Genomic DNA, 12,067 nt, shown 5'->3' with positions numbered 1-12,067 from the left:
GGCCCTTGGGTGGGGAAGAGGGTCCGAGGGGTGGTCCCCGTCCCGGGCTGGGGGAGGGGAGGAAGAGGCGGTTAAGAATCGCTGCTCACTGCTTATTTCTAAGGTGTGTGTGTGAGGCGGGGTGGGGTGGGGGAGAGATTTTTCTTCGGTGTATGAGCACGATGAAGAAATACTGTAAAATTTAAAGTTGAATTTCTCAAAAAGGAACCCCTTTAAAGGAAAATTAATTTTTACCCCCACAGCCCAACATAACAGCCGAACAATGTATGAGAAATTCTTTCTCGGCACATGCAAAATATAGTTTTGAAAAACACACTTGCCTTAAAAGTCAATAATTTTTGTTATAGAGATTATAAAAAGACCCTCCCCAAATAAGCTTGTTAGTGAATTCAGGCTGTAGTTTAAGAATCACGAACCCTCGGGTTCTTCCCTTGAGGGGGAAGCGCTGGCAGGTGAGATTACTTCTTATCCTATTCAACAGGACCTCAGGAGGGGTTATTTTCACCCCATTTTATCCTATACAACTTTGCCTGCCTGCTTGCTTTCAGTCTTGCCATCTGTCCCCCATCCCTCCCCTCTCATTTCTTCTAAATATTTAATACTTTACCTAAAACTATACTCTGAATTGACAACCTTAGAGAAAAACACCAGGCCTCTTAAACGCAAACCTATAAATGTTATCTGTTCGGATACCTGGCTGATGCTTCACAAGTGAATGAGGAAATAAAAGAAGTCACCCTGGCCTGTGTCGCTCAGTTGGTTAGCATCGTCCCCGGCACCAAAATGTTGCTGCTTCCATTCCTGCTCAGGGCACATGCCTGGGTTCGGGCTCAGAGTTAGAAACATCGATGAGAGAGAAACATCGATCAGCTGCCTCCTGCACACCCCCCACTGGGGATGTGCCCACAACCAAGGTACATGCCCTTGACCGGAATCGAACCCGGGACCCTTGAGTCCGCAGGCCGAGGCTCTATCCACTGAGCCAAACCGGTTAGGGCTATATATATATATTTTAATTCAGATGCCTAGACTCCATGGTAGCTCCCCAGATCTATAGTGGGCAGTAGTGACAAGACAGAAACAAATTTGTTAATCTCCCCAGGTGATTCTGACCAGGCACCAACTTTGAACACAGGGGTCAGTCCCATCAGCTTAAGAGAAATCCTGGAATGTTTAGCAAACTACGGGGTTCCCTGCTTAGGGTGATCTACTCACAAATGAGGCGTGGTTGTCGTTACATCTATTTACTTGCAACAAGTAAAGGGGACAAGGGCTCACCTCCAATGCTGTCTCCAGAAGGGAGGCTAGACAAGACAAGGCTTATACACACCATGTGGTCAATTTCATGTTGATTTCTTCTTTGCAACCAGCTACAGGTACCTGGTTGGGTTGGAGCCGAGCTCATCTGCTTACAGCTGTGTCTGCAAAATACTGTTGCGCATGTTAACATTTAGCAAGAGAACCCGTTGGGGAAGCACTAACAAGACCTCGAGACCCTTGTCCTCACCGAAGGGTTTATACACGCACTTCCCTAATAAACACCTACATTTTCTCCAGAGCTGCTGCTCTCTGTCAACAAAGAAAACAGGCAAATAACCTGGACGAGATCCCCAACTCTCTTTTCAGTCATAAAAAGTTCTGCCGTCTCCCTACCCAACAGTGGGGTTCTGGGTGCCTGGAGCCAGATGAAGAGGACCAGGAGACTTTTAGTTTGGAGGGAAGATGACTGAGAATCCTGAAAAGAGAAGGTCCACAAAGAGACAGGTAACAGGAGGTCCAGAGACTGTGCACGACCGGGACCGAGATAGTGAAACCGCACAACCACGGGGCCTGGGCTGCCTGTCACTACTGGAGCCATTTACGAAGAGACAGGGTTGGATCTTAGGTGAGCGCTAAGTACAGTAATGCCGGCAGTATGGGCGAGCAGCAGGCCATCCACAAAGAGTCTGCTCGGCTCCCACCGTAAGCCAGCTGCTTATATTGGGTAGAAGGACAAAGGTGACGTGGGAACGTAGGGATTACAGGCACAGAACCACTACAGGTTGCAGGCCATGCAGGCTGGAGGGCGGCTTTCTGAAATAACCAGCATCCTGTGGGTTGTGTCCAAGTGGGAAAAGAAGGGGCGGGGGGATGGGAGCTGCTCTGGGAAATGATGGCAAAGGCTTTTCACCCAGGAGTTCACAGTCCTTGGTGCCATTAATTATTAGTAAATAACCAATGTGGGCGTCCACGTTTCACATTCCTAAAATGAAGGGAGTACTCACGCTCTACACTTCCAGGCCAACCTGAACGCCTCCTACCCAAGATATGAGGGACATGGAGACCCAGCGGCTGTCTTAGGCCACCTCCTCTGCAGGTTTCATTGTTCAGATTCTTTAAGAAGCCTTGGGCCACCGAAAGGATTATTTTCCCTTTCTCCCTATTTTCTGAGCTCTAAAAGAGTTAAAGCAACGCGTGGCATGGAAGTACCTATGTTTCTTTCTTTTTTAGATGTACCTCTTAAATGTTATCTATTTAGAAATTGCCCTGTTTGCATTTCTTTCCAAAAGACGAATAACCAATTGTCTGAGGACAATTAATTCCTGCCTGACAGCGTGTAGGATAGTATTTCGGGGGGCGGGGGGACTAATTGATTCAATGATTAGTAAAGAAAAAAAGGTTCATCAGACCAGATTACAATGGAGCAAAGAAAAGAAAAAAAAGAACCTCGCCTCCTATGCAAATGAGGGAGGCAGGCTCTACGTTCCCATTGGGTCTGGGGAAGTGCATGCCTGCTACCTCCCGTTAGTATAAATACTTGTCTTGCTTCCCCTTTAGTTCCATCTCTCTGATCTGGTGCTTAGAAGGCGCTCGCTTCTTCTCAAGAAATCATGTCTGGACGCGGTAAGCAGGGCGGCAAGGCGCGCGCGGCGCGCGCCAAGGCTAAGTCTCGCTCCTCGCGGGCCGGACTGCAGTTCCCCGTGGGCCGCGTGCACCGGCTGCTCCGCAAGGGCAACTACGCCGAGCGCGTCGGGGCGGGCGCGCCCGTGTACCTGGCGGCCGTGCTGGAGTACCTGACGGCCGAGATCCTGGAGCTGGCGGGCAACGCGGCCCGCGACAACAAGAAGACGCGCATCATCCCGCGCCACCTGCAGCTGGCCATCCGCAACGACGAGGAGCTCAACAAGCTGCTGGGCAAGGTGACCATCGCGCAGGGCGGCGTGCTGCCCAACATCCAGGCCGTGCTGCTGCCCAAGAAGACCGAGAGCCACCACAAGGCCAAGGGCAAGTAAGGACCCTGCGTTTTTTGGCAACAACGCAAACAACTAAACCAAAGGCTCTTTTCAGAGCCACCCACCTTCGCACTGAAAGCGCTGGCACTTTCCGCACCGGAGCGGGGACTTGAAAGTGATCTTAGCTGTAATTCCTCAGCCTAACACTAGATGGCAGTGGGCAAACACGCCCCGAAATGCCACTATTTACTCCCAATAAAAACAAAAGTTTAGCATCCACTGAGTAAAACGCTAACGGAGCTACTGGACATCACGGGTAATTAGGGGATGAATACTGTGGGCCCTCAGGGTAGAACCATGAAGACTAGAGGGGACCAACGCTTGGTGAAAGGGACCATTTAAATGTAAATGCAGTTAGTAAGCAACAGGGCAACGAAACCGCCCTGCATTGTTTTTTGCATCTTCATGGGACACATCATCCCTTACTCCATCTCCTACGCCACGGCCCCAGTGGGGTGTGAGTACGAAAGCCCTACTGCTCCCCGTGGACTTCGGTCACAGGCGGAGCTTCTCAACACGGGGCCCAGCGTGACTGTAAGGCCCACGGTCGTCTTTTCTGTGCCACTTACACGTTTGAGGATTTCTTTTTCCTTAACCACACTTGTGGCTACACAAGTCTCAGCTGAAGTTGTGATACGTATGGGAAAGCTAGTCAGTGGGTAGTAAATGTCACTGTAGCTATAACACCAAATGTAAAATCAAGGTAAACAGAAAAAACCCACAGAAACGTAAATTTATTTAGAGAAATTAAGAAACTGACAGGAAATTAGCCCCCCTAAACTTGAATGAGGCTCAAAATTTGCTTGGCCAATCCCATGTAGCGCGCGCTTTTTCAAAAAGATCAGACGGAAGCGTTTTCGGGGCGAAAACTAAAATTCTTCATTTAGCAAACAATGTATATTTTTTAATACTTACATGAAGTTCTGCGCAGAAAAACCAAAGAACATTGTAGAGAAAAGACGCAGAAAAGGGTAGAGGCCAGAAAGACTGGAAAACGGCCGCTGTTGAAAGGGTAGGTGGGAGGAAGATGTTAATTTCTGATGCAAACGCCCCGGAGGCTCCTGGGATGCGGAAGTGGATGCGGCTTCCAATCACTTCTGGCGGGACTTGATGGACAGATGCCTTATCCAATCAGCGTGGGCCCCGCATTATAAATAACCGTTGAAAGCGCTCACTCTTATTCAGTGGTTCCCGGCTCCTGGCTGTTAGGAATGGCTCGCACCAAGCAGACGGCGCGCAAGTCCACGGGCGGGAAGGCGCCCCGCAAGCAGCTGGCCACCGGCACCGTGGCCCTGCGCGAGATCCGCCGCTACCAGAAGTCCACGGAGCTGCTGATCCGCAAGCTGCCCTTCCAGCGCCTGGTGCGCGAGATCGCGCAGGACTTCAAGACCGACCTGCGCTTCCAGAGCTCGGCCGTCATGGCGCTGCAGGAGGCGTGCGAGGCCTACCTGGTGGGGCTGTTCGAGGACACCAACCTGTGCGCCATCCACGCCAAGCGCGTCACCATCATGCCCAAGGACATCCAGCTCGCGCGCCGCATCCGCGGCGAGAGGGCGTGAGCTCCCTCCTACCCACTTGCACCGAAACCCAAAGGCTCTTTTCAGAGCCACCACATTTTCACTTACAAGAGCTGTGCGCAAACTGTTATGATTTATTTTCAGGCAGAAATTACCGCCCTGGGCCTAGAGTGTGTGGTTTCTTGACTTGGTGTAGAAAGGGTTTGAGAACACAAGTCCAGGGGTTTTTGAAAATAAAACCGTGGAGACTGGGAAACCAGGAAGGGCCTAAGGTAGAAGAAGCACAAGGACAGACCAAGCAGAGCTCCCTGGGCTCCAGAAGGGACTGGGCCAAGTCGGGTTGCTGACCGCTCCCTGTCATAACGGAACCATGAGCCTAGCTGTTTTCCCGGGTCCTGTCTCGACGCCTTAGAATGAGCTCCTCGGACCAGAAGATTAAAGCAAAGTGGAAGTTATTACAGGCAGGCTCCGACTCCCCGGAAGAGGAGGGGGGCCCAATGGTGGGCTGCCCGCTAAACCCTTGTGGTCAGGGGTATGTATATATGTGCTACAAGCTGCTCTTCGTCTACCTGTGTCGCCACCTGCTTGATTCCCTCAATTGTTTTTGCCCAACAACGACCTGAACTCTCTCCGTTTCTATGAGTTCGTATCCCTTGTTGCTGCAGGCCCTCCCTTGGTTTCCCATGCCTCCCGCTGTGAGTCCAGAAACATTTTCTTGCCTCTGCTTGGTTGGTTCCTGTGGTTATGCTGCTCTAACTCATGTCTGCCCTGCCTATGTTCCCCCTCCCTTCGTTTTCCGCCGGACCCCTGCCCTATCTGCCTCCATTTCAAGTTAACCCTCTTACCTGCGGAGTCAGAGAAAAAGGGACTTGGGTAGGTTCGGAGGGTTAGACCAGGACAAAAACCACAGGCCCAAACCTAGATTTAATACCTGATCTAATTGCAGTTCCGACCTCTCCCAGGAATGTCACTGTAAACCACCAGTCTGGAATTTTCCGGTAAGGCTCTAGTAAGGTCATCGGTCGCATGGGCCCTCTCCATCACATTAGAAAGGAGAGGCAGCCTGCGAGATGAAAATGCTCTTATTCTCTTTCCCCAAAGAGAAACCCTTTCCTCACCATTGTTAATGGGTTGCTTGCTCTGTCCCTGTTCCTAGAAAACTCATTTATTTTGTACAACTCCTAGGAGCACCCTTTTAGTTAGTTACAAGTCGGTTGCTGCCCGGTTCAGGAATTGGTTAATAAAGCTAATTAGATATTCAAATGGACTCAGTTGAATTTTGTTTTTAAAAACAATAAAATGCCGTCTCTTATTTTGAACATTGTATTCTAAAGGGCCTCATGTATATCTTAATGCTCTCATGTAGTAGTTCAGCAAAATTTTGAAAATATTGCAAACCTCTAGGAATGACTGCATCTTTATCACTGTCACTTGCGTACAATTCCTTCTGTTAACGTAAAAAAAACCATTGAAACCTGTAAAAAAAAATTTGTGAGTTTATTTGAGCCAAACTGTCAACATATGCCAGGAAGCAGAACCTCAATGAATTGAGATAAGGCTACATTTGTATTTACACATTTGCAATCAAAGGAAGGATGTAGGTGGGTTACATGAAATTCACTGGTGATAGATTAAGGAGGAGGAATAAAGCAAAGCAGGGGAAACCCCTGGGATTGGATAAAAAGTAAAATGATGGACACAGGCTTAGGTCCGTGCAGGAACAATTAACATGATAGTGAAGGAATTTGTGGCATCTGTCCTGGCTCTCAGCACCTTAGGTTGTGCCCCAGGGGCTCCAGGAAAAGGGAAGTTACAAGTTACCCAGACATTTCAAGGGTATGTTCTCATAGATGCAAAAAGACAGATAGGCTCAGTTACAGTAAAGGTTGACCTTGTCAGTGAAGATACCGGCCTAGGACGTAACTGCCCACCATAACTGCTCTTAGTTAAGGTTTAATTTCAGACCATCCTTTGTGGTTACTTTAGGTCTCTGAGTTTGCAAGACCACCATGCAGGCCTCCCCTGAGCTTGTCAGGTTAGCGTGTGGTCCCTTTCGTCCACACTTCTAGCTTCAGCATTTATGACAGCTTTCCTGGAATTGGATGAGCCAGCACCCCTCCACCCTCTGCCTTAGGCCAGAGAACAGGGCATCAGCCCCTGGAATCCACATTCTTTCCCTCTGCGAACCCCATTGTTTAAATGCATGAGCTCAACTTGTTTAAATGGAAGCACACTGCCCATGCTCCGGTTAGGCTGGAAATGCCCTGGAACCCTGCATTGTGCTTTAGTGCTGCCTGTATTAGAAATATTTTACACCGAAGTCAGGCGATAGGAACTTATTGTCAAAGAACTATCAGATGTAACCGGAAAGGGGGTCTGGCCCTGAAGGGGTCTGCCTAGGGCAGCCGGTAGGGTGTGGGTTGGAGACTTGGTGCAGGAAACAGTTCACAACGGGAGTCGGGGTGAACTTTCAAGGACCCGTATTAAAGCTGGGAACCCAGAAACAAGGAAGGGCTGGGGACGTGATCCAGGCTGCTCTGCTTGGCTCCCTAAAAGTCAGGGGGAAGGGGGCCTTCGGGGCAGGTTCAGGGGCTTCGTCTGGGACGAACTGCTGCTGCCCTGGTCGCTGGCCTCGTGGGGTTCCTTAGAGCTTAGAAGATGCTTCATGGGGGGAGTTGGGGGGGGGCATACTCCTGGGAAAAAGAGCGCACACTTCGTTTTGAAGGGGTTTAAAGGCTGGGCATTTAGGGAAGTTCTTAGGGGAGATCTCTAAGAATCCCCATCAGCTTTGTGCTCACGCACCAGAATGAGATTTATGCTCTTAGCGTCACCTGTCCTTGGGCGTGTTGGCAAATGGCGCTGATGGGATGTCTGCTCTCTGTCGCCCTGAGTAGATGGTTTAAGCTCTCTACCCTCTGGGAAGAAGCGCAAACTACTCTTAAGTGTCCCTGGTGTAGGGAGACAGGGTTCACCAGGTGGCTGCTCATGCCGTTTCGCCGTCTCGGTTCCCCTGTCCCGCTTGGCCGGCTTACAGTCTGTTCCATGATCCTGTCTCGGTTACGGACAAGTGCGCGTCCTTTGCGTGGAGACGGCCAAGAAAACTCAGCTTGACAGGCCAGTAGCAGCCTGAGAGCAGCCCCTCACCAATTCCAGACCCAAAGCCTGGCTGGGTTGCTTGGCAACCCATTTACCAATTCCTTTGTCCCTTGCGGTTTGGGCTGACAGGTGTGAGATGGTACCTCATTGTTGTTTTGTTTGGGGTTCTTTTAATTCCATGTTGGAAATGATCCAAAAATATCCATGGGCTGGACACACCCACAAAGGAGTTAATTTCGTTCGCGTACACGGTAGACCCTCCTGCTCGGGATTTCTTATTTTCTAAATAACAGAAAATCTTACTCCGTGTTTCCTTGAGGGTCTAGAAGCAGGGGCGGGGACTCGGCTGTTTCCCGCCTTTTCCGGGCTGTTTCAAACCAGGTCCGCCCCCTGGTTATTTAAGAGGCTGCAGTCCCCAGCGCGGGGACAGACGTCTCTGACTTGCGCTCCGTCACCATGTCCGGTCGCGGCAAAGGCGGGAAGGGCCTGGGCAAGGGCGGCGCCAAGCGCCACCGCAAGGTGCTGCGCGACAACATCCAGGGCATCACCAAGCCCGCCATCCGGCGCCTGGCGCGGCGCGGCGGCGTCAAGCGCATCTCCGGGCTCATCTACGAGGAGACGCGCGGGGTGCTCAAGGTCTTCCTGGAGAACGTGATCCGCGACGCCGTCACCTACACGGAGCACGCCAAGCGCAAGACGGTCACGGCCATGGACGTGGTCTACGCGCTCAAGCGCCAGGGCCGCACCCTCTACGGCTTCGGCGGCTGAGCCACCCACCTACTGGCTTCTTCAGCAAAACCAACGGCCCTTTTTAGGGCCACCCATCCGTTCCTTTGAAAGAGCTGTGGCTTTACTTTTCATTGCAGTGCCTTGTCTTTGCGGCGGTTCAGGTAGTCACAGGCTTGTAACTTGTTTCACCTGCGAATGTTTCCCTCTGAGTTTCTTGGGGGGAGTTAGGAGCAGTGATGTGGGGATCCCTGCACCCCGGGCGTCGAACCCATTCCCTTCAGTCAGACCGGCGGTGCTGGGTTTAAATGGCGCAGGGCCTTGTCCTTTCCGTTCACTTGCAGGCCGGACCCTCCCCAAGCCCCGGGCGGAGCAGAGTGTGAATCACCGTCCACTAGACCAGAAGGCGCGGCTCTAACTCGGTGTCTCACAGCCCGAGGCCTCACCTGGCGTTTGGGAAGGAGGGGCTCCCCCCGGGCACAGCCTCTGCCCTGCGGCCCCTGCTCTCCCCTCCCTCCGCCTTTCAGGGCCACCCTCCTCCAAAAGGGCTGCTACAAAGGTCATCCTACACCCGTTTGTGTGCCGAGTGTCGGTGCTGTGGTTGAAATGAACAAGATTAAGGCAAATTCAAGTCTGACATCTGTGTAGCCTTGTAACTCAAGTCCAGCTAGTATTGCCCCCATTCTGAATCCCATTCACCGCATTCAGGTAGGGGAGAGGTGATAGACCATTAAAAGAAAAAAAATGATGGCGCCCTGGCTGGTTTAGCTCAGTGGATAGAGCGTCGGCCTGGGGACTGAAGGGTCTAGGGTTCCATTCCGGGTCAAGGCACATGGCCCCGGTCGCGGGTTCGATCCCCAGTAGGGGGCGTGCTGGAGGCAGCCGATCTGATTCTCTCTCATCATTGATTTTTCTCTCCCCCCTCTCTGAAAATCAATAAAAATATACTTATTTAAGAATGATGGTAAGGAACATTTTCAAAGACGCAGACTATTTTTAAAATGAATCTTTATTGTTGAAAGTATTACATATGTCCCCCTTTCCCCCATTGACCTCCTCCAGCCCGCCCCACCCCCTCCCCCAGGCCTTCGCCACCCTGCTGTCTGCGTCCATGAGTTATGCAAATATGCATATAAGGTTCTAAGATGCAGACTATTAAAAACCGATGTGCCAACCTAAGGACATCCATATTGTGTTTAAACAGCCCATGATTTTTTTTTTTAAAGGGGCGGGGGAGTGTCCGGGGAAACAACGTTAGGAGTCACTGCAGGTTAAGAGCAGAGCCTGTGACCGAGCGAGCTCCCTCCCAAATGCTGTGAGGCCGCAGGTCGCAGAAGAGGTCAGGGATCCGCGTTAGGACACTGACCCCTTCGTCTATTCTATGGAATTTACAAACTGCTCAGCCTGGGGCTCAAGGGGGGGCCGGCGTGAGAATGGAACTAAGCAAGGCCTAGTTATATTTAAACCTGAGTTCACCCAGTTTGTGGGGAAAATGGGGGTGACGACACTGAGCCGAAGCCTGGGTGAAGGACAAGAGTCCAATGTCAATCCTTCGTGACGTCGCCAGGGCAAATCCAGTTGGAATAGCCCAGGTTTTGCTGGAAATCTCTAACTTTAATCGATCTGATGACTCCCTGAGGGGGGGGGGGTGTTGGCTGCACCCTCGCAGATCCACAACTTGCAGAAACATTTAATTCCTGAACTAAGAACGAGGCCAGCGACGCTTCTAGGGCTCCGCGTCACTGCAAACTGCTGCTCCCCAACCAGGCTTGTCTTTGCTTGATCCTTTCACAGGGTACAAGGGGTGTCCCTGCCAGAAAAAGAAAACCCTAAGTGCCCTAGAACTTTAAATTCGTGCCCCTCCTGGTTGCTTCTTCCTATCGATCAACCCCGGAAGCCCCCAATCCCTCCCAACGGGCCCAGGGCGCCGCCGACCGTGGGGGCCTGCATAGAAACTGCCGGAGGAGCCTCCATCGAGCCTACAGCTCCTGCCAAAGCTTAAAATCCCCGCCATCAAACACGAGAAAACGTGTCCACAGAAACACGAGCACGACAGCGCGCGCAGCTCTTCCGAGAGGGGGTGGGCGGCCCTGAAAAGGGCCTTTGGGGGGGACGGGGCGGAGGACGGGCTCAGCCGCCGAAGCCGTAGAGGGTGCGGCCCTGGCGCTTGAGCGCGTAGACCACGTCCATGGCCGTGACCGTCTTGCGCTTGGCGTGCTCCGTGTAGGTGACGGCGTCGCGGATCACGTTCTCCAGGAAGACCTTGAGCACCCCGCGCGTCTCCTCGTAGATGAGCCCGGAGATGCGCTTGACGCCGCCGCGCCGCGCCAGGCGCCGGATGGCGGGCTTGGTGATGCCCTGGATGTTGTCGCGCAGCACCTTGCGGTGGCGCTTGGCGCCGCCCTTGCCCAGGCCCTTCCCGCCTTTGCCGCGACCGGACATGGCTTTGCAAGTAGAGAAGCAGGAACAAGTGGCGAAGAGAGAAAGAGCTGGTTCTTATATAATCCGCCAACCCCCCGCCCCCATCCACCCCTCCCTCAGCCGAGGTAGTGATTGGACAACGCACTGGCGGGAAATGTGACGTCACCGCCACTCCCTTGGTCCCTCCTCCAAACCCGAGGGCGGGGGAGCCAGAGCCCAGCTTGAAAGAGTATTATTGATTGTTCTTTATCAGCAGTTACTCTAAGGGACCCTGAGGAAACTCAAGGTTCCAAAAGATATTTCAAGCAGGAAAGTCAACATGAAAAGGCAAAAAGGTCATTTAACAGTAAACTTTGACAAGATCTCTGACAAGATCACAGGTAGAAATGGATGTTCCTAGTAAATGACAAGCCTGCTTTTGAGATTTGGGCCATATTAACCCTTGAAATGCCAAGTCTTTCACGTCCCTCCAACTTTGGATCTTAAATAGGACTTAAGTGAAGAATAGCACTGGAGCTAACATTGGGAAGGGCAGGTATTGTTTCTACGGTGCAAACTTGGAGTAATGTGTACCTATGTGCTAGCATACGCCCTAACTCCCAAGCACATGAATGTTTATACTAATTCACTGCGGGTAGGGAGCGTTCCCAGCCCTTTCCTGCAAAAGGTGGGTGGCTCTGAAAAGAGCCTTTGGGAGAGGAAGACGTGAGAATCAGGCCCGCTCCCCGCGGATGCGGCGCGCCAGCTGGATGTCCTTGGGCATGATGGTGACGCGCTTGGCGTGGATGGCGCACAGGTTGGTGTCCTCGAACAGCCCCACCAGGTAGGCCTCGCACGCCTCCTGCAGCGCCATGACGGCCGAGCTCTGGAAGCGCAGGTCGGTCTTGAAGTCCTGCGCGATCTCGCGCACCAGGCGCTGGAAGGGCAGCTTGCGGATCAGCAGCTCCGTGGACTTCTGGTAGCGGCGGATCTCGCGCAGGGCCACGGTGCCGGGCCGGTAGCGGTGCGGCTTCTTCACGCCGCCCGTGGCCGGCG

The 12,067-nt window shown here is 52.2% G+C and overlaps 5 protein-coding genes across 6 annotated transcripts in view; 3 read left to right on the top strand and 2 right to left on the bottom strand.

The window, feature by feature from the left end:
• LOC102262352 (histone H4) overlaps positions 1-12,067 on the bottom strand; it is a 135,124-nt gene that overhangs the window by 104,559 nt on the left and 18,498 nt on the right. Inside the window, exon 2 of one of the 2 annotated variants that reach the window (XR_001361450.1) lies at positions 10,702-11,055. Coding sequence is in view for 1 of the 2 variants with exons in the window: in XM_005863083.2 (XP_005863145.1) it covers positions 10,742-11,053 (312 nt within the window). In the remaining variant the exon portion in view is untranslated. Of the gene's footprint in view, positions 1-10,692; positions 11,056-12,067 lie in introns of those variants that run through there. The other variant, XM_005863083.2, reaches the window with a different exon arrangement.
• On the top strand, positions 2,856-3,336 carry LOC102262043 (histone H2A type 1). The gene has a single exon (XM_014537066.1). The coding sequence runs from the start codon at positions 2,871-2,873 to the stop codon at positions 3,270-3,272; it is 402 nt and encodes a 133-aa protein (XP_014392552.1). The 5' UTR covers positions 2,856-2,870; the 3' UTR covers positions 3,273-3,336.
• LOC106725561 (histone H3.3-like) lies at positions 4,010-6,056 on the top strand. Its single transcript, XM_014537070.1, has one exon. The coding sequence runs from the start codon at positions 4,484-4,486 to the stop codon at positions 4,829-4,831; it is 348 nt and encodes a 115-aa protein (XP_014392556.1). The 5' UTR covers positions 4,010-4,483; the 3' UTR covers positions 4,832-6,056.
• On the top strand, positions 8,328-8,738 carry LOC106725562 (histone H4). Its single transcript, XM_014537072.1, has one exon. The coding sequence runs from the start codon at positions 8,342-8,344 to the stop codon at positions 8,651-8,653; it is 312 nt and encodes a 103-aa protein (XP_014392558.1). The 5' UTR covers positions 8,328-8,341; the 3' UTR covers positions 8,654-8,738.
• LOC102264202 (histone H3.1-like) lies at positions 11,709-12,065 on the bottom strand (the record flags this gene model as incomplete). Its single annotated transcript, XM_014537077.1, has 1 exon — positions 11,709-12,065. A coding segment is annotated over one exon (321 nt), but the record flags the coding sequence as incomplete, so codon positions are not given.

Source organism: Myotis brandtii, unplaced genomic scaffold, assembly GCF_000412655.1.
Source record: "Myotis brandtii unplaced genomic scaffold, ASM41265v1 scaffold1718, whole genome shotgun sequence".
Lineage (NCBI taxonomy): Eukaryota > Metazoa > Chordata > Mammalia > Chiroptera > Vespertilionidae > Myotis > Myotis brandtii.
Note: the sequence above shows the minus strand (reverse complement) of the source record. Positions and strands in the feature narration are given on the sequence as shown.